Source organism: Chroicocephalus ridibundus, chromosome 2 (genome assembly GCF_963924245.1).
Source record: "Chroicocephalus ridibundus chromosome 2, bChrRid1.1, whole genome shotgun sequence".
In the NCBI taxonomy this organism is placed as follows: Eukaryota; Metazoa; Chordata; class Aves; order Charadriiformes; family Laridae; genus Chroicocephalus; species Chroicocephalus ridibundus.
Genome location: NC_086285.1, coordinates 151,656,087 through 151,678,836, shown reverse-complemented (window position 1 = coordinate 151,678,836; position 22,750 = coordinate 151,656,087). Strand labels below are relative to the sequence as shown.

General features: G+C 32.5%; 1 protein-coding gene across 4 annotated transcripts in view; it reads left to right on the top strand.

Annotated features, from left to right (window-relative positions):
- Nucleotides 1-22,750, top strand: part of CSMD3 (CUB and Sushi multiple domains 3) — a 680,626-nt gene that overhangs the window by 420,398 nt on the left and 237,478 nt on the right. For all 4 annotated transcript variants that reach the window (XM_063327428.1, XM_063327427.1, XM_063327426.1 and 1 more), the window contains 4 exons: nucleotides 2,804-3,019; nucleotides 3,622-3,810; nucleotides 13,482-13,651; nucleotides 21,119-21,275. In XM_063327428.1, coding sequence (XP_063183498.1) covers nucleotides 2,804-3,019; nucleotides 3,622-3,810; nucleotides 13,482-13,651; nucleotides 21,119-21,275 — 732 coding nt within the window. The remainder of the gene's footprint in view (nucleotides 1-2,803; nucleotides 3,020-3,621; nucleotides 3,811-13,481; nucleotides 13,652-21,118; nucleotides 21,276-22,750) is intronic.

Below are 22,750 nucleotides of genomic sequence, written 5' to 3'. Positions count from 1 at the left end.
TTAACTAGGGAATGGAACATGCACTTTAAATATAGTTAATATGTCTAGTAATTGGTATTATTTATGAAGAGGAAAGGAAGCATCTATCATGACAATAATTATTGTATTTTGCCTGTGGTTAGCATGCAATTCAATATATAGTGGAGTATCAATAGTATATTTTAAACCATTTACTAAGAGAACAGTTCATTTATCCACCCCGCAACAGCCTGTATTGTAATATTGAGAAATGACATTAGAATATTATATCTTCCTGTCTTCATTTCAGATTTTAAATATTCCCTTTTTAAAGAAAGGGGCATGTGAGGCAGAATAAGAAGGAATCTACTTGAACATATCTTTTAAAATTCTTCTCTGGAGAAGACACAATCTGTCACACAGCATATATTAATATGATTAGAATATTTTCTGAAGAAAAATAAATTGTACAGCTACTGCTGGGATATACCTTGGGGTTTTGCTTAGAAATGTCATTGCAATCTGGAAAATTGATTGAAACATTCCCGTGAGTTAAACCTTGAGTTTGTTGTTTGAACAATACTCAGTGAAGCTCAGCCGTGATCCACTGGAATTCCATTATTTGGGGTTACTACCATAAAATTTTCTTTGGCATTTCTGATTTTGATGTTGCAGTATTTTCATGTATAAAAAGGGCCAAAATTAATTTGGAGTGCAGTAAGTGCAACAAATATAGCCTGAATTTCAGCCTAATTCTGTATGTATCACATTTATCTCTTAAGAGCTCTCTTTTCATTTCAGATCAACACTGTCTCCTATGCAAAACTATGATAAAAAAATTAAACCATTTGCATTTATCAATCCCAAAGCTAAATTTATATCCATTAGCTCAAAAGATATGTAACCTAAACTTGTTTCCAAAATTTATTCCAGGTCTTGGCCCAGTAGTTGGCCCCCAGTCCCACTCCCTCCAGGTGCTGCTCCCTTGTGACCGATGGCCCTTTTTCCAGTTGTTGGTCCCTGACCTCATCCTTCTCACCAGGCAGTCCATACTAATGTTCACTAGTTGTCACACACGTGCTCACACTCTGGACAGAGGAAAAACTTAAACACTGAATAGTCAGGAACAGAGTTTAAAAACTATAGGGGACAGTCTGCAGTGGTTAGGTGCAGGGATTAGTAAAAGAGGCTTAACCCGCTCCATTTTCCTACACTTTTTTCTCATTTATCCACCATAATCCCTCCCTTTACTTGCCTTTAGCCCTAAGCATCCTACAAAAAGTTTTGCAGTCTCCAAATACCATTTAAAAATCTCAAATTTTACATATTCTTACAAATTTCCTCAAATACTCCACAGTAAATTTCTAATTTCCATGGGGCTCAAGACAATCTTCTTTCCCCCGTTCTAATGAATTATTAAATTCTGGTTGAACTGTTACAAGATTACAGTGATATATTCAATGGCCCATCAGTCAGAAACTTAAGGGTTCTGGTCTTTGTTAATGTCTCCACTAAATCCTGCTCAAGAAAGCTTGTATATGTGTGTGTATACCTAATTACTTCCCTCATGTCTTGTCTGTGCTTTCTATACTGAAAGGTCCTTGACTACATATCCTCATAAACAAGGTGTGCTTACATTCCAGATACCCTTACAAACTCTATTTACTATGTGCAATTGAGTTGCATTAACTAAAAGGCTAATGCCATTTGAGACAACCTCAGGGATCCAACGCAATGTGAAGAAAAAAAAATTCAGGAGAACTGTAAAGCTGCACATGATGTCTAGAAAAAATCTAGCACCTAAAGGGTCATGAGGTTCCTATGTTTAGACAGTCAAGCACAGTATATCTAGCTTCAGTCTTGGATTTTCTTACCGTGTTTGGGAAGTTCTTTGTCAGGGACAGGGAGGGTGGAGAGCAGGAAGGGGAAGTATTTGTTTGTTTTTTGATTAAATTGTGTCTACTATTAAAAATCTGTTGTCCATGAGTGTACCCAAAGATCATTAATCTTCATTCACTACATTAATCTTCAGTCACATGAATGGATCTTCTAAGTGTTACATCATTAGATGCGTTTCACAGAGCCTGAATCATTTATAACTTTTATGATAAAAATAAAAATGTTATTACACTAGAGGTCTCAATAATCACTTAATCAGCTAGTGTCTTACCCTGTTTCTTTTTCTTGACTTTTCTGTGCATTCTACCCAAAGATCATGGTCTAGCTCTTAGTTACAGAAATGCAGGAAAAGTAATTTGTCTGTCTTGACCTTTAAGTCTTTTTTTTTTTTTTGCTATTGTGTTCTAGGATATATCTTCCTTTCTAGATGTGTGATTTGTATCTGATGATTTGCAAAAAACCCTAGTCTTAACACATGCCACATCTCCCTTTTTTTGGGAGGAAGTGGTGCTGTTACTGTATGTGCATTGAGAATATAATATCATATATTTTATATCCTTTCCTTTCACTACTGCTATACAAGGATACTGATAACACTAAGAAATAAGGTTTACCTTTTCCATTCTGCTGTAAACAGTTTGTAATTTTGAACTGTTTAGTGCGTCATTGGATTTTACATGAAAGTAGAAGCATATATCTTTGAATTCCGTAAATCAAGCATCCATATTTTGCAGCTACAGGCAAAAGTGAAAGTGTCAAAACCCAGAGACCTGCTGCAAAAATGTTTTAATATTAAAATCAGGAAAGATACTAATTTTTAGAAAAATTGGATTATCTTCATTTTCTGAACCATGATTCATAACGAAATGCATGAATTTAATCTTTGGCTTAATTACATTGATGTTATCAGTGTGATACGTAATTGTAATTCTACTTTTTCTAATAGGAGTGCAGTTCACCTTCTACACCTTTCATTTGGAGGATCATCATGACTACTTACTAATAACAGAGAATGGCAGTTTCACACAGCCATTAGCACGTCTGACTGGCTCAGAGCTTCCTTCACCAATCAATGCTGGTCTCTATGGAAATTTCAGGGCTCAGTTGCGCTTTATTTCAGATTTTTCGATATCATATGAAGGATTTAATATTTCTTTCTCTGGTAAGGAAGTACCTGTAATAACTGTCTCCTGAAAAAGACTTTTTCAGTATTTTATGTAAAAAGAAAAAAAAGGTTAAAATTGAAATGATTTTGATGAATACATATACCAAATCATAAAACTATATAAGTTGTTTCCTAAGCACAACAATCAAAGCAAGCAAACCTCTGTGCCTGTGTAGAGAATTTCTGTTACAGGATAAGTAAAATGGCAGTAAACTGTAAGACACTATCAAGTGAGGGGAGAAATCAGTACTAATCCAATTTCAGTTAATAAAGTTCCAGGTAAGCCCAAAAGTCAATCATTTAGGCTTTTATGCTGTGCCATTGTTTTAATTTGCTTTATGTACCTGGGACATTTATGACTCTTGTAAGAGGAATAACGTATGTTGTGGTATGCACTTTAAAAACGTTGTAAATATATTCATTAGTCTTACTTTTAATGTATTATAATTGCCAATTTAACATTCACACGTTCATTTTGTTTTTAAATCTGAAAACTGTATTGATAGGTGGAAATGTACAGAAATTACTAGACTGCAAGATTACAAATATTTCCGATAGAAAACTTACTCGTACAAGCTGACTTGCTCTCTTGTTTTCAGAGTATAATCTTGAACCTTGTGAAGATCCCGGGATCCCACAATTTGGTAACAGAATAGGTTTTAATTTTGGAGTGGGAGATACTCTGACATTCTCATGTTCATCTGGATATCGTTTAGAAGGATCTTCAGAGATTATTTGTCTTGGTGGTGGCCGACGAGTATGGAGTGCACCTCTGCCAAGGTGTGTGGGTACGTGGTCAGCTGCTTTCATTTGCTTGTATGTGTAGTCATTGTCCATGGATTTGCAGATTTACAGCATGGAAAAGCATGGTAATGCACCTCTTACTTTTTGATGTACTCTCATACACTCCATATCTCCTTAGTCAAATTTATTTAATCTTTCGTTAATATATTTAGTATTAGAACTGTCAGTGGACTTCATAGTCTATACTTGAAAGCATTTCAAATTGTGGGCACAATGCTTATTCTTCATACTTTGATTAATAGGTTAGAAAAACTGGGTATAAATTTAAATCGGCATTTACCAGTTCAGATGCCTGATAATTGACTCTTATTTGTCAGTGTTAGCTTCCAAGTGATACCTATATTACAAAATTGTGCAAATGTAGTTAGAGCACTTGGACCAAAGTTATTTCATAAAACTAGGTCCATGTATAGGAATGCAGTCAACTTGGGCTTCCTATGTAAGTTAAAGTAGAGAACCATATCCTCAGAATACCCTCAGAACAGTTTTTCTGGCTTTAAAATGATAGTTAAGATAAGTGAGCGGAAACACGCTGATGGTTCCTAACATTCTCCACTCACTGCAGTTGTAGCTTACACATATAGCTTTGACTAGAGACTTAACTTTTCATGGCTACTCTTGTCTGAGTTGAATTCTTCTTAAATGTCTTGATTTTCAGTTCTGTTGAGAACTGTTAAAATAACAACAAAATTTCTAAAAACTACAATAGTTACTTAAGTGTCTATTTTTTAGAATTTTTTATTTCTTTAAGAGTATGTGCTATATGGAAAGGTTTATATATGAAAATATCTGTGTCTGCATTTCAAATCTTTTATTTTTTCACTCTAAATTATATAATAGTAAAACATAAGTTTCTTTCAGAATCTAACTGTATAATAACTATTGATTATGTTATTCTTCTTAGCCAATGTTGGTGACATAATTTTCACATCCAAACTATTCCCATGCTTACCACAGTATAACAAAATTTCTGAATTTGATGTATGCATAAAGGAACATTCATGTATGCATCTACAGAGGAGATGCTTTAGAAGCTGAGTCAGTGTAGTGCATTAATAGAAGTTATTTTGGTGTTGGGGCTGATGAATTTTTAACCAGAATAATAATGAATGCATGCACAGTTGTGAAGACAGGTTAAATTTACGAATAAATTTCTGGAAGTGTTAGTATACTGAAAATGAATTGATAAATATCAGTAAAGAAGAACTTGCCGCAGAAGCATGAATGGAAAAAAAAAATATTTAGTTTTCGTGACATTGAGAATAATGTTTATGTTTGTGTATTTGGGGGTGGGGAGAGAAAAGCTGGAACACAAGGAGTAACTTATTTTCCAGTCAACGTATTTTCCCCTTATCTTTGAAAATGAAAGATATTCTTCATTAGAATGACTCAATCAGCCAATCGTTCCTTTTCAATCTGAAAGATTGTGCTCTTCTGTATATTCATCTGTATGTTAGGAAAACATCACATGTCCGTAGCTGGGATGTTTTTTAACTGGCCAGAACTGTAGGTAAACTATCACTTTTCACATCTCCCTCTTCTACCCTAGCCAGACATAGCAAAGGGTTAGCCCATCAGTTAAAACAGTGTTTTTATGGGTCAGAATTTCATGTTTGCATTCACTCAATGCTCTATGTCCTGTAAAGAAATTAATAATGTAGATTTTCATGAAAATTACAGAGAATTCATGGATAAAGAACTCACTATTTTTTAATTTTTTTTCAGTAGAACTTAAGAAAGTTTCATGTGAGATTCTATGAATTTGTCGTTAGTCAAAAATATCTGTAAGAAGAAAAAGTTTCTCAGCAGTGAAGAGCATGCATGCTAAATATTGATCAAATAATTAAATTAACGTTTCAATTTTTGTATTAGTTCTATCTTGCTTTAATACATTCATTACTGATCTGAAAGTGAACTCTATGGTAGCAGTTGATTAGAATAGTTACAACCAGAAGAAAACTTTGAAGAACCTGAGAGACATAAGCTAGGTGAATGAACAGGTAGATTGTATGATAAAATAAATATAAGATTGATAAATACCGGGGAGGGGGGGAGAGGAGGAGGTCGCATTGCAGTTATACTTCCCAGGAATACTAAATTAATAGGTTTAATCTAAGAAATTGATTTAAGAATCATTGAAAACAAAGTAAAAATCATATGGTAATTCATATAGAAGATTGGGGACTGCTTGCAGTAACTTGTAGTCTCACCTGAAATATTGCCAAATCTATCTCCATAAAAATACTGTAGAGCTGATCGGAGTTCAGAGAAGGAAGAAAGATAATGAGCTTGTACAGATTTTAATATAAAAAGAGAGATGACCGAAGTGTTTTCCTGTAATAAATGGCAAAAGTAAACCAGCTCAAGAGATTGAATTCTCTTTTCTATTAATGCAAGAAAAAGGGACATTCAGCTGAAAATAATACTGAAAAAAAAAAGTAAAACTATTAGAAAAAAATATTTTCCCCTTCAACACTAATTAAATTGCGGCAATATTTCTGGTCAAAGATAAAAAGAAATTAAAAAGCGATTCTAGATTTAGATGGATAACTAGATTATTCATAATTCTTGCCAGAACATTTATTAAGCATCCTTTTCTGATTACATAGAAGGCGAATGTGCTGAAACCTGAAGCAGAGTAGACAGTCATAATAAATGCTAGAGCACTTCTTGCTCAGAAGTCAAATAAAGAAATGATACATATATTAATTACTATTATTATTCTTCAGTTTATGAAGATATTCTTTTTCAAAACTGAATTTGAAGTTAAGACTTAGTAAATGAAAAATTGAAATTAAGAATTAAAAAATGAAATTTTAATGTTCAAATAACAAACAAATATTTGTTAATGAATTTTTAAAGCTGAACAGTTCCAATGATGCATTATCTGTATTCCAGTGGGTTTGATGTTGTGCTGGAACAATTTTTATAATAACTATTTTCTACAAATGCAGAAATATTTTCTGTATTTCTATTTATTTAGCTGGTTCTGTTAAATGATGCATAGCTCCAAAGTTGATAAACTGTTACAGAATTTATACTGCTATTTGGGGGGTTGGAACTAGATGATATTTAAGGTCCCTTCCAACCCTAACAATTCTATGATTCTATGATTTGTAAGTTTTGATGAACATGATAATTACAAATAACCATATTGACTAATTACATGATTGGAAGGGGTTCACACAAATACATGTGTGTTTCTTGTTTATATATCTGTACATCATTTCTAATATCCTAAAGTTACCTTCAGAGTAAATGTGTGTATTTTCAATCTAGTTTAAAAAGATATGATTCAGCTCATCTTGGGGGGATGTCTGTAATCACTTGTGAATTGTATCAGTTGTGTTTCCAGCATATGTATGGTAGTTTTAGTTAACTAACAAACAATGTTACTGTATTGTATTGTTTTGTTTTGATTTGGTTTGGGTTTTGTTGTCTGTTTTTTTCATATCTAAATGTATGTTCCTTTTCAATACATCGAAACATGTAACAAATAATATTGCAAAAAATCATAGCAATAATTAAGAAATGAATGACATCATAATTAAATTAAGAAAACTTTCATATTTGTTTAAATATATGCTCTCATGATTAGCAAGAAGTAATATCAAATACTTTATCCTGTGAAAATTAGTGCTTTTTCAAGCAAATAACTAAAAATAATCTAGTCTCTTCATAGCTTCCCAATTGCGTAAGGTCTTTTCCTTTGGCTTTCTCAGGGCCATACAATTTCTTTCCAGTCTGCTAAACCTTAGCTGGAAGATAGGGACTTTAAAATCTTGTTTTCATGTCCTCACATGCTACCTCCACTTATATTTGTCCTTATAACATTTTCTGTCCATGTTTATCAGTATGTCCTAAACAACTAAGGTCAGAGTCTCTGATATTCTGGTCGTACAGATTCCCAAGGAACTATACCCTTTACAGTTATGAAAAGCAGACATACAAACTTAAAAAATCTACAGGCAAATCCATTAATTTTTGTCATGATTTTTGCATACTTTCCAGATAATATTGTATATGAATCTTTTCTGGTGAAGATTTTTGCTGAGGTGATAGTTTTTATCCAGTTTACTCATGTAGCTTCTTTGCCAAGCTTGAGTTAAGATGCTTTTCAGGGAATAACTGGGGAGTGAAAAATAGAAATGTCTGAAAGGTTGTATTGCATGAGAGAAAATATACATTCAGTGTTGAACTGAAACACAGTTATGTTACGAATGAGGTGAAGGTTGTACTACAAATACGTGTGCCGTAATTGCAAAGTCCCTTAATTAGTGGGAGAGCCATTAGGTACCCTCGTCACATCTTTTTCCATATTGCCATTAAAGTCTGGCTGCATAGCTTTATCCATTTCTGTGCACACACAAAATTTCAGGCAAAGATTGTTTTAATATTTCAGGTTTGAAAAGGTGTCCCTTTGCTAGTTTTAATCGAGTTTTCTTTTAATATGCAGAGTTTTTTGGCAGCATGAATACTCAGTTTAAGGACAGTGACATTCACTTGTAAATATGTCATTGATTCCTCTCAGAACAAATTAATCCTAATCTTTCTTTTGCTTGTAAGGAGTAAATTTGTTCCTTCAAATATTTCTCCTGTCATTTCTGAATATGTTGTATTTCTGTTATTTTCTTCAGGGGCAGGATGTCCTGAACAAAGCAAATTACAGCCTCTGAGGGCTCACTATGTGTTAGTATGATGGCATTATAATGTGATAAGCACTTTATTAATATTTCTTATGTATTCTGGTATTTACATAAAGTTTTAACTGTTCCTGTTCACTGCGTGGAAATTTTTACTAGGTTCCAACAGTTGTCGAGATGTTTTGTGGTTTGTTTTGGTTTCGGGTTTTTGTATTTTGTTTTTTTTGTTTGTTTGTTTGTGTTTTTATGAGATGATTATAGTTAGTTTAAAGGCAAATTGTGCACATTGGTTGTTTCTCTTCTCCTGATATAGAATATTTATTTGTTAGTACATTTTACCATATTAATACTAATGCAGAAGCTCATTTGTCATGCTATTTCTCCATTCTCCTTTGGTTGTGGTGCAGGAGCATAGTGTCTAAAGTATACTGGACTCCTCCCCATTCTTGTCAGCTGGAGCTATTAATTATGAAAAAAATAGTAGTAATGGAAATAATTGTTTCTAACAATGATTTCTTTTGTAGTTGGCCATTTTAGTAGAAACATCTACTTGCTGTAAAGTTATGTATAGATCTTAAATGCAAAATGTTCCCAAACTTGACAACAGTGTCTTTCATTGTAACATAAATGATGCAGTCAGATAACAGCCAAAAAAGTATGTGCAAAGTATAATGGAAGTAAATGTAATACACAGACAGCTATATGAATCTTTTGATGTTAAGATAACTCTGATGTAGAGGCAAGTATTGCAGATACGTAATTAGAAATTGCAGTTATTAATTTTTGGCTCTATGAAAGAAATCTGGTCTTTTGGAACAATATGAAATAAAAGGGAAAATAGTGTTCTTACTGATTGAAGAAGACAATGTTCCTTGCATTTTCTTCATCAGCATAGGGTTCCCTGTATTTAACTCTGTCAGAATACCAAAAACACCTGAAAAACTTTCAACGACCTCATCACTCAGGTTACTCAAGGAAAGAATTCTCCGGTCACAACTTAATCCTTTCAGGACTGTCTCGTTATCCTGTTTTGTTTTGACAAGAGTATGTTTTGTTGCTTACGTTTGCCATCCATTGAAGAGGTAGAACTTCTGAAGATTAATGGTTTTATAAGCAACAGTTTTTTGACCACTGAATTTAGGTACACTTTTTGAATTAGCTGTTGATTTGCAGTCTACCGACACTGTTGGTTAAAGATAAAAGCTTTTTTAGGATGTTTCCACTGATTCACCAAGTACATGTTGCAATGTACTTAGTCTTCTAACCAAGAGACAACATCTTTTCAAAATACAGAACTGCTATTTGTGGCTCTGATCTTTTGATTCCAAGGGATTGTCTTGAAGAAAGCAATGGCTGAATTTCAATCTGTAGCAGCACATCACATTTTTTTTGTTTGATAATTATTCGTGGTGAGCATTTCATCAGATGAATTGTGAGACACCTTGCAAAATCCTACTGGTAGAGCGTATTTTTTTTTTACAAAAAGCCATTCTTTGAAGAATTGTTTTCAAATGGTCAAATTACCCAAACAGATGCATTTGATTCCTTGGTTACAATATCAATGGCATTTTACATGATTACAGAATTTAAATACAGTAAAAACAGTAGTTTAAACTCATCTGTTTTATTATGGAAATGTGCAATGAACACACATTCATAACCAAAAGCATAACAGTCATTTCTTATAAGTAGCTCTTTATATCAATATTTCACTTTCATTATTTTTCTTTGAGTTTTTGTTTATTTTCCTTTACTGAAATGACTCTATATTTCTGCTAAAGTCCAGAAACAGTGATTTACTTCAATCTTACTGTTAAATCCTTGTGCTTTATATAGGGCTGAATTAAAGTCTTTGTACAAACGTAGCTGGATGTTGAAATATTTTCCCTATATATATATTTTATTTTCCTACAAGCAAAGCGTTTACGGTAGGTTCTAAGTTTCAACTGAAATAAGTGGATTTTTTTAAAAAAAACAACTAAAAAAACGTAAATTTCATCTCTATTGAATAGGGAACATAAAATGAAACACTAAGGCAGTGCAGAGATGTTTCTAATTTCTGATAACAGCTCTAAATATGTTTTTAAAGGTTGGTCACAGACTCTATTCCTCTGTGATTTTTCCTTTACTTCTGAAATAGTGTTTTGAACCTTCTTTTTTCTCTTCTGTATTTCCCTCTGTAATTTTTTTCCCTTAATTTTATCCTGATTTGCCTCTTCAGTCTCTTTTTTTTGTCACACACTGTAATGCCTGCTAAAATTCTTTCCCAAACACTTTAAACAAATTACATATGTTCAACATTGGTATTTATTTTAACTTATGAACTCACAACATTATTTTCCTCATTTTACTGAGCACTTAACTACAGTAGAAATATTTTTGATTTATGCTATAGTATTAATATCAAAGAATAGAAGGCAGCCATAGGTTATCTGAAGTTTCATGTAATTTTAAGCAACATAGATGTCATATTTACAAATAGAAGTGGAGATTGGCAGATAGAACTATCTATAGTATAGTTTGGAAAGTCTTATAATACTCATCGCTTATCTTCCCTGTTTGATTCTGCACTTATTTGGAATTATACTGCTGGTTTGTGTGTGTGTGTTTGGTGTTTTGTGGAGGTTTTTTTTTTTTTTATTATTTAAATCATAATTTGCCCTGACAGGAAGCCAGTAGAGAAGCAAGGGACTAACTGTTGATTTTGTGGCAATCCCTCTGAGAAGCATGCAAACGAAGCTACTGTTGTAGGCTGCAGTGCCTACTTCCACGGAACTGTAATGATATAACTGAATGCTATGGAAGAAATTCTTTTATACTGTTGTTTTCAAGACTACTGTTACCAAACTTGCTTTCTTGTCTCCTAACACGTTGGTTCAGCTTGTACATAGAATCACAGCATGGTTTGGGTTGGAAGGGACCTTTAAGGATCATCAAGTCCACTCCTCCTGCCATGGGCAGGGACATCTGTCACTAGACCAGGTTGCTCAAAGCCCCATCCAACCTGGCCTTGAACACTTCCAATGATGGGGCATCCCCATTGTGGAACACAACATTCTCCCTCTGAGTTAAGAAAAGCATAATCAGATTGATAAATATTATGACATGAAAAATTTATTTATTTTTAACTGAAAACATAGCATAACTCGTAAGTTTTAGTTGAAAAGGTCCTACTAGTTGTCTCACTGCTGCATTCAGATTTTTAAAAATTGCTTTAAATTACAGTTCTGACAAAACCAGAGTTGTTGGGTCAACTTAATACCATAATTACCTAGTGCCTTTTGACTTTTCTATCTCTCTGTAATGGGAAAGGATATCCCACAAACTTGAAATTACAGTCATCTTACTCCTATGTGTTGTAATTCAGACTGACCTATGCATCTTCAAAGTAGCAAATACACATTTATTTGAGAATGAAATAAAAGGATAGACATGATCATGTGGACTAGAAGGTTTTCCACTTCTGCCTAGATTATGTGAATCCAACCGCTCTAAGACGAAGTGATGACATCTGAATTATTTGGGTACTTGTTCTGTATTGCTGTTGAATTTAGCACAGTCATCAAGCATTTCTTCTGCTTTGTTCTACGCCTGATTTGGCTTTCTGCACAATGTTTCTTTTAGCTGTAGACAGAAAGTGTAGTTAATCAATGGATTTTTGTCATTTAATATAAAAATTTCATATACAAAATATATATTTCAGTATTCCGTATTTTGCTCAAAAAAGTCTGGTGAGGGAATTATAACAATGCTAATAAACAATAATAGCTATTTAAATAGATACTATAGATTGTTTAAACATCTTTTCAAACCATTAAAACACATAGTTCTGCACAATACAATTTTTTATTCTCTGAAATTTCCCAGGTTAAAATAAGTGAGGTGCATTCCCATGAGACTGGCTAAAAAAAATAACAAGAATATTGACATAATCCTGAAAACAAACATAAATCCAGAAAATTTGGTGTTACAGTTAAATTTAAAATTACTCTAAATCTGTTAAAAAGAGAGGAAATGCGCTTGTCCTTACACTGTAATGATCACATATCAAAACGGAAGAAAAAAGGAAGGAAATAATTGTAATAGTTTGTCAGTGTTAATTTAAAATACCTGGTACCTCAGTGCTAAAAATGCCATAATTAAAATTATGTAAGCGTCCAAAACATGATAGTAAATGAAAGTTAGTTATTAATGCCTAATGTGGCATTGCCACAAGTTTTTATGTTTTTGGTGTTTTTTTGTGGTTAAACTTTTAATGTTTATTATTTTAATGATTACGCCAAAGTCCACAATTATAAGGTTTCTTTTTTGGAATAATAACAGTACTACTTGGAAACACTTTCTTATTTTTATTTTTAACTATTCATCTTAAACCCATTTCATTCCTTTTTCTTTCTTTCTCCCCCCACCCTGTAGTTACTGTTTTTCTACCTGTTTATTAATGAAATTATTTTTTCTATTGTTTAGCTGGTAGATACAGCATAAGTCTTTCTCTACTGTAATTTATACCAATGACTGTTGTTTATTTTAGTAAACTAGTATTAGACAATGATTCTCTTTTTTCACTAATCTGTGTGAAAATATGTGTATGTGCATGTATGTATATTTATACACGTGCATGTAAGTATAAATATGTACACATATAAACTTCCAGAGTACTTTTATTTTAATTTGCAAGTCTTTGAGTTTCTGTATTAGAGAAGTAAAAATAAGTATATTTCCTCCAAAACAAAATTCAAGAAAGATCCTTTAAAACATTATATTTATGGAATATATCCCTAATATGATTATAACTCTCCATATTATTTAACATATTTTTATTAAAGTATTGCAATTTAGAAATATTCTTGTATTCTTCAATCACTGCATGAACATATATTTAGAACTAGATTTTCAGTATCAATAAATGTTAATAATGTTGAACTAGGTTTCATTAACCTTCCCATTATCACCATTACTAAAAATATTTGTTTTCTATTAAAATATACCTTAACATTTTCTTTTAATTGCAGCTGAATGTGGAGCCTCCACGACAAACAATGAAGGAATCTTATTGTCCCCCAATTATCCTCTTAACTATGAAAACAACCATGAATGTATTTATAGCATTCAGGTACAAGCAGGCAAAGGAATCAATATTTCTGCCAGAACATTTCACTTAGCCCAAGGAGATGTTCTTAAGGTATGTAATCATGTAACTTATTTGTTATTTCTAAACTTGTAGTTCCTCATATTGTTGATGTTTATATGTCTGTGATAGTATGGTATGAGGTAAGTTTATATTATCTCTTAGAAAATACGTATCTAAACCCATTACGTTTCTAGGAAATTAAATATTAGGCAACCTGAGGTGTTTCCATAATCTGTTTCCTAAAACATATATTTTTCTGACCACATATAATTAAAAAAGAGATTGAAACTGTAAACCAAACTTAATGTGTATTTATATTCTATTCTTAGTGTTAAATATTAATCAATACATTTTTTAAAAATTCTGTTTGCTTCCTCACTGTCTTCATAATTTGAGCTGTGATCTAAGCATAATAAACATTACACCCAGAAGTTTAATTTAGTACACTGTCTACATCCTATATTTTGTACATGAGGTTTATGTATTAAATTACTCTAATCTTGTGTGGTATGTAACATCTCCTGCAAAATGATAATCATAGCAATTACATGTGAAGAGAATTTTTGCAATAAACAAAGAAACAACAATGGGAAAAACAGGATACTAGAACATTTGAGACTTTTATAGAGAGACTTCACCCTATAAATTCAGTAACATTTACTTCGATTTGTTCATATATTTTTATTACTGTATTCCCCAAAAATAAATTTCCAGAAGCATATATTGTTCAGCCAACTACATATTTAAAGCTGATGATGATCTGTGTGAGCGTCTTTTAGCACATACCATCTATATACAATAAGATATCCATAAAAGGAATTAAATAATTGTATAATTTTTTCAGAATATTTAGTTTAATTAAACTTGCCTCTCAGAAATCAAACAAACAATGCGTACTGTGCCAATCATGTTTGATAAAAAAAAAAAAAAAGGTTTTCTGCCATATTCTGACATGTGTATTAAAATGAGAAGGATTATGGAAAGATATATTTCTAAGAAACATCTACAATGCAGACTGGGTTTATCTCATCTATCTTTAGCCATCTGAGTATTATGTTAGGATTTCTGTCATTAGTTGTCAGACAGAGGCACTTCTAAAAAGGGCTTAATTATACCTAAGGCATAAGCAGACCTAAACAACCAATGGAAGATGAAAGGAAAAAAAAACCTTGAACTTGAATCCTTATCCACCCAAATAACTACCCTAATATCTGTCCACACTTTTTATGCCCATCCAGTACAAATATACGGCACCATTTTCCTCAACACTTTTTAGGTTGAAACTATCCAACCCTATTATCTTAGTGTAAAAGTCGTAACACTGTGAGGAGGGAGCTACACTTATATACAGTTATATAAACTTGTATATAAATATAACTGAATAATAATATATCACTCAGTGCACATACAATTTTGAAAAGATCTATGCACTTAAGATTTCTCAAATGTCATTCCAAGCATGTGCACTACAGATGTTTAACTAGAAAATGTTAACTCAGAGGCTTATAAAATGAACTTCTACTTCAATATTGCTACTCAATTACTGTGAACTTAAAAGTAATGCCAAATTAATTATAAATGGAGGGAGGCCACCACTAAGCTGTAAATGTCAATGGCAGAAATATTTGCTGTGTTTTGCAGGTGTGTCTATTGATGAAAGTAATATCTAGTAATTACAGTGTTTGTTTTTCAAGTCAGCAGCCTTGAATTATAATAATGAGCCAAAGTTCCTCCCAATCTATTAAAAATACTACAAGAAGTATTCTTTATTATGATTGTCACTTTTTTCAGCCTATCTGACATTTTAGGAAGACTGAGGCACTCAACCTTTAATATTGTGGGAAGGAATATCTGTGGAACTCATGTTTTTTCTTGCCTCATCTCTCAGATGCAGCTCTTACAAATCGTCTTAATCCCATCAGACTCTTTTTTCATGTGTTCATTTGATAAAGGAGTCTTGTTTCAGGAAATCCAAAGCAGCAGTCACACATTCCAAAATTTTTCTCATGGGACCAGTTCTAAGTTGTCTGTTGATCCCTATTATTATTGATTACTTCTCATCTCCAGGAGCTGAAAAAGAATCAGTGGAAGATATGGTGTGTGACTTACTTGGGAATATACCCGGTATTTATCATTACAATCTTCAAGATAAGAAAAGTAGTCTTGGTTATCCAGATTTTCTTCCTATATTGTGTTAGACTGATTTATGTTAATCCCAGTAAAACATCTTTGAAGACAAGTTTGCAGGGACTTCCTTTCATTTCTGTAGAAATGGTAACTAAAATGAAAAAAAGGGAAAATACTGCCTAATTTGCCTGTTTTGATGACTGCAGAGAATACACTTTTGGCTACAGGAGTAGGACATTAGGGTTATACTTTAGTATTAAGTGAATCAATAATAGTCAACAAATGCTGTAGACCTATCTAATACATATCACTACTTTGTAAATGTGTATAAACATCAGTGCCTTAACAAAACTCTAAGAACTCTGAGGTAAGTAAAGAAAAAATAAGTTTGCTGAAATAATAAATGGGAATGGAAGGAAGTTAAGTTTAAAAATAACTAGGGAGTGCAAGGATTTCACCATTTGGAAACCAAGATACTGAAACAACGGCTTCCAGACAGGGCTTCCTTTCCCCAAACACAAATGAAGCAACCCCATAATATTTCATAGTTAAAGCTCAGTTTTTAGCTACAGACTTTGGTTAAGAAATGGAAAATGCATCTCTGTTCTTCAGAACTGATAGATGAAACTCTTGGCAAAGAAGTCAATCAAGTACTTTGTGTTAATTTTTATGTCAGCTAAAATTTTGGATTATTAGAACTACGCGGATAAAATTCCATTCAAAATATGAATAGGCTGAATATTTTACTAAACTTTAGATACATTTTTTAATCAAGTCATGAGGTCTGCTGCTTACCACATGAATTCATTCACCATGGATCAAACTTATACCTGACAAACACTGTGACTGAAACAATGAAACAGCTGGACTGGGAATACAGCGTTAGAGGGAAAGAGCATATTTAACACAAATAAATCACTGCCCTTACTGTTACTCCCCAGGCAGAGAAGGAGGAGTTCCCATTTAACAATTCTGAACTGCTATGGAACAGAGGTTTCAGAACATATAATTTGTTTTCCATTTACTTCATTTAGTGTGCAATTCTCTTTTCCTCTTTTTGATGTAACTGCTCTGGCTCCTTGCATTAATGGGGTTTTTTGTTTGGCTATTTGGTATTTATTGGAAACTATACGAAATATACGTGTGTCTACTTCATTTATTTTTTTTTTGGGTGTGTAGGCCTATAACCTGCTCTTAATAGTGCCACATCTTGTTTTAATATTCATGAAAGTTTCATGAAGGCATATGAAGAATTTAAGATCTGTATAGTCACTACATGACAATCCATTTAATATTAATCTCAGAAACTGTATAACAATTGTTTCCTTCTTTGTAATTTTACTGATAACTGAGTTTGTGCTCTACATTTCCAGAATTCAAAATTTTTAGAGTAAACTGCCTATGTGGGAGGCAGGGAAAAAGAATATATGGTTTTCAAAGTATGTGAACATTTCTACCTGCTTTTTTCCCTGCTTTTACCTCCATACACCAGTTTTGCTTGTAAACTCTGTAGTGTCTGATTAGTCCATTGTTAGTGGTGAACATTTTATTTGTGTTGAAATCAGTTGAATGTAGAAAGTATTCTTTTAAGTCAAAGATCTTTCAATATACTTTTCTAATTTACTGGGGGAAAGACATCTTTTATTAAAACTGAAGCTTGAACAAAGATAATATGATTTTTTTTTTTTTTAATTTTCAGTAGATTTCAACATAAATAAAAAAGTACCTATGCATGGTACCGATTAATAGTAATTTTCTGCTAATGTTAAAAAAACAAACCCTGACCCCAAAAAAAATATCTTCAGGCAGATTCCATTAGTGAACCTAAAACAAAAGAGAAAGGAACACCAAGCATGAAAAGGACTGAGATGGAAAGAGAACATCAGTTGTTTGTGGGGATTTTTTTTTTCCTTTATTAGGTTGTGTGCTTGTCAGTATGTAGAGTGAGAGCTGATGTGCCAGATGAGATTGCACCTAAGTGGAAAAAAATGGCTTTAAGAATTCAGTTTTACTGCATTTGTGTGCTGTCTGACCTGTGGGACAGCTTTGAAATGTTTGCATATGATTCAGCTTTTGAGGATTTTGTGCAAAGATGTTGAAGGGAGGTAATGTTTGTGGCTTTTTGCTAATTTGTTTCTTAAGAATCTCCACACTTGCTATCATAATCCTTTTAGCAATATCATCCTGAAAAAAATGAGTGAGAAATAGGTAATAAATGTAGGGGACAAAAAAATCCCCAAACATATGGGTCCTTTTCTGTCTTTATATTAGTGCTTCTATTTGCATGTGATATAAATGATACATTTGACAGGGTGTTGACAGCCTCAGCTCTGAGCTGCTGATTTTATGCTATTTCTTCTCTTTATAAAGGCACAAATCTTCATATCCATATGCCTTTTATGTTTCAATGGCAAATCTCAAAAATAGTTTGATTAAAATGCACAAATTTTACATTCACTTTATACTATTCCCTTGCTAAAGTTTTGTGGAGTTAAATAAATTAGCAGAAAAAAGAACATTAATTTCCATTTAAAATTTGTTGATAATAGAGCCCCTCAAAAGCTTAGGAATTTTTATTTATTCTCTCACTGAAAATGCAAACTTAACGCCTCATCCCCAGATTAAACATTACATCTATCTGTTCAAACCATATTTATGTAAACAGTGTTCACCATTATCATCCTTCCCTATAACATTTCAAAATATCATTGTGATATGAAGAACATTAATGCAATTTTCTATGCCTTTTCTCCACTTTATGAATTAAACATTTAAAAGAGCAGACCTTCAAATAGCTGATAAAGATGGACCTCTGTTTTCCAAATAGTTTGTCACTGGCATATTCACGCATTATACAGTCATGAATCAAATATCTTTGCATTAATGCTATAGGATGACTTTAAGGAAAATGCATCCAGCCAAATAATATTTTCATAATGATTATTCTTGGCCACACATTTATCAACCAAGTGACATAAATCCAGATGTGCTGGCAAGGCATATAAGAAAGATTCTTCCTGTTTTAAAAATAAGATAATGATGCTACCTTAATTCACATATAATCTTGTCTTCTCAATCAAATTGTGAAGCTGAATTATTAAATCGTTCAAAATCTTAAGCAAAACTACAACCTGTTTTAGGAAGGTTAGAAAGAAAATGCTGGTTGTGCAAATCTTATAAGAGAATGTAGGCTGTTATCAATTTGTTCGCAACTTAAACTGTGTCATTTAAATTACATCCCAAAAATTCTATTTAGTACCCGTTAACTTGACTGAAGCACACAAAGGACAAGGTGACTTAAATTGAGAATTGTATTCAAAATATACATCCATTTATTGTCCTATGGGAGACCCCACTATTATACAGTGGGACAACTAGTTAGCCCATAAAGTAGCATTAGTGTCAACTCTGTAGAGATGTGAGTGTGCCAATGTGAAATGTTTAATATGGTAGGACAGTTAACAAAATTAGCAATGAAATATGTGTTGGAAATTCTAACATGAAGAAAATTTGTATCATGAAGTGGCTTATGGGAAGTTCTGGCAAGACATTGAGAATAGTTGGTCTAACTTATTAATAGCTTCCTTTGGTTAATTATGAGTGATAACACACATAGCAGGAAATGGATTACTCTTAGGTACTGTTTAAAAATAAAATTAATCCTGAATCTTTGGGTGTTAGTAGTTATAAGTAGCTTGGAGAGATTAGGAGAGAGAGCATCAAACTCCAGCTGGGTTTTCTTTAAATCTGTCATGATGTAAATATCTCTGTAGGATAGCAGTAGTTCTACTGGAATGGACATTTTTCTTTCAGTTACTGAAACAAAACTAAGTCCATTTCAGTACTATCTTTTTTTTTTTTTTTTTTCAAATTGATTATTGATCTCAGTATAGTTTTAAAGAAATCTTAAATAAAATTAAGAAACCAATTCTAATGCTAGTTATATTAACATTACTTTGATAAGCAATAATTGCACCTTTTTTGGCTTTAATATCTTATTTTTACTCTGTTTAAGGACACTGGCATTTGAATGTGCCGTTTGCTTGTAATTTATTTGCTTGTTTCTGTAAAAAGCAAGGAATGATGCTAACTCATTTTGCTGTACTTCTTAAACTGCTGCACAGTTATTTATTCATTAGAGGTGGATATAAATGGCTTATTTGGGTTTTTTTTCAGCTGTTTTACTTCAGCATATTGTTAAATGTAAGGTCATTGATATTACTAGAGACATGAGAATTTCTGCAACCACGACTATAGGATTAACGTGTATAAGTCATTCTCAGAGATGGGCAACAGGCATCATAATATTTCAGATTCACCTTATGGCCTTACTACTATTGATGGTGTATTTGTTTTGATTTCATTGTGGTATAGATTCCTGTTTAAAAATGCAAGCTTTGATTACATTTTGAATTAATAGAATTAGATCTTATTTAGAACTGGAGGCAATTCCCTATTTTTTTACTAAAGCTTTAGAATTTCCCCGTATTGCAATTTGAAAATTATTCAAAGATCAATTTACTGATTTGCAAATGTTTCTTTTCTTAAAACCCGTTTATCAAAGTTTTAATTCTTTTAGAAGTCACTGAATAAATCCTGCAGGACATGATGGTTGGGTTAGCACTTATCATTAAGTTATAGTTTAACTATTTTTAGGAATGATAGGAATGCCACAACCTGTGATATTTTAAAGCAACCAAACTTGTAAGGAAGTTTGCTGAGAATTATTGAAACATTGTTTTGTATACTTAGTAGTCTGATAGAAGTTTCTGTTTCAAATATGGAAAAGAACAACTCTTGAAGAAAAATAAATAATAAAAGTGCTGTACTCCAATTTACATATAGATTACATTACTCTTTCAACTTACAGAAACGGTTGTTCGATTTATTTACTAGTCTCCTTTTACTTTATAGTTATGTTCTAACCTCTATTTACAAAGAAAAAAAATAAAAATCAGAGCTATATTTAACAAGTCAAAGTTAGGGAGATGTGAGCTTTTCTATTATGCCACCTCAGTGACTTGAGGCAGACACAGTTACACAAAATAGGTGTTAGTTGATAGGTTGTGACCGGCATTACAATACTGGCAGGGAAAGAGAAAACACAGAGGTTTAAAAACACTGAGCTGATATGGCACCTCTGCCCACTTCTATTGCTATGCAAACAAAGGAACTGACATATTTTAAATTGTGCATTTGAAACCACAATTAAGTCAACTTAACTCAAGAGAGGCAAACAGCATATCCAAATAATGCTTCAGGTTGAATGGCAATAGATCTCCCTTGGCAAAGCTGCCCTCCCTTGTAATGGAGATGTACAGAATTATTTTGTAAATCAAATATAAGTTGTTTTTTTTCTTCATAACTGTAGAACTTGTATCTGTTTCACAGATCTATGATGGCAAAGACAATACTGCTCACCTGTTGGGTGCGTATACTGGGGCATCGTTAAGAGGCCTGACGCTGAGTAGTACTTCAAATCATTTGTGGTTGGAATTTAACTCAGACATGGAGGGCACTGATGAAGGTTTTCAGCTTGTGTATACTAGTAAGTATTTGAAAAAAAAATTGTAATAGACGTATGATTTGAAGGAATGAAAATTCTTTGCTCATAAGATGAAAATGAGGTCAAAAGACAAATTATGATCAAATCAACAGCAAAGCACTCATCACTTATCAAAATAATATAGTTTCATAATTATACCTCAAAAAAGCCAAAACATGTAGCATACTGAAATCTTGCTGTGACAGTACTTTGTGTAGTTTGGTACTTAAACCACTGTCTTTTTTTATGGAGTCTTGTTTTGAAGTTTTTTTCAGTCTTGGAAAGGATAAGAAAAAATAGGATAATTTTCAGTTGGTTGTATTAGCACATAAAAATACCTAAACATGTGAGTAGTTTTAAATATGTAACCAAAACTCGTAGTTTCATAAAGGTAATTCATAAGTAAAAGACATTCTTCATCTTAAGACTCATGTCTGATAATAACTTTGCATTAAATTAGCAATTTCTGAGTTTGGATTATTGTTTAGAATAATCCAATTTGTAACTGAAATGATAAAGAAAGATTCTTAACAAAAACTTTTTACCTATATGTAGACTGACAAAATTAAACTATAAAGATTAGAAGAGGAAAAAATCTTTTCATATCTCTGGCTTAAAGGGTACATTGGAAAGAGAGATACACTCTATTTTGTTAAGTGGCAGCTTCTGAAAATTTATGTGATTGTTACATGTGTCTATTGACATGTAGTGTATATTACTTCTTTAGTGTATAATTATTTCATCATCTCTTAATTATTATATAAAACTGAATTCTTAGCAAGCAGAACAGTATTATAAGGTACTTTTGCAATGCAGCTGTGAACATCCTTTTTTCTCCCTATGCTTAAATTTTAAGTGCGTTTTCACCTGTTCAAAAAATGTTCTTACGTTTCAAAAACTCTCCATCATGTTTTAAAAACTAATTCTAATTAAAAAAAAAAAAAGAAAAAAGATTAACAGAATGAAAGGAAAATATTTCAAGATACTACAAAAGTATGTAATTATTTTTCAGGGGAAAGTTGCATAATTATACCATGTATAGCCCGTGATAGCATAGGACTGTACCCTATGATTAAAGATAGGCATTCCAATGAGGTGTTACTATGTAAATGTCGAAGTATTTCATTTTTCTTATTTATATTGGTATGTCCAAGCCCAGCACTTGAACCTTGTCATTAACATTTCCTGTCTTTTGAGACAGGCATTCCTGTAGAATGCACTTTCCCAGCCTGAAAAGTTATTAGCCTGAACAGTGTTGAATCTTCTTTTGTAGGTATTTGTAGAATTGGAAGAGAAAAAATAGAAAAACTCATGGGCCAAAATAAATATAGGGAAGAAAGAGAAAAAGAAAAACCAAGTCATGCAAAGACAGTCACTCATCACCTCCTACAAACAGACCGATGCCCAGTCAGTCTCTGCGCAATGGCCTCTTCGGAAAGGCTATCTCCTAGTTTTATTGCTCAGTATGACATTATACG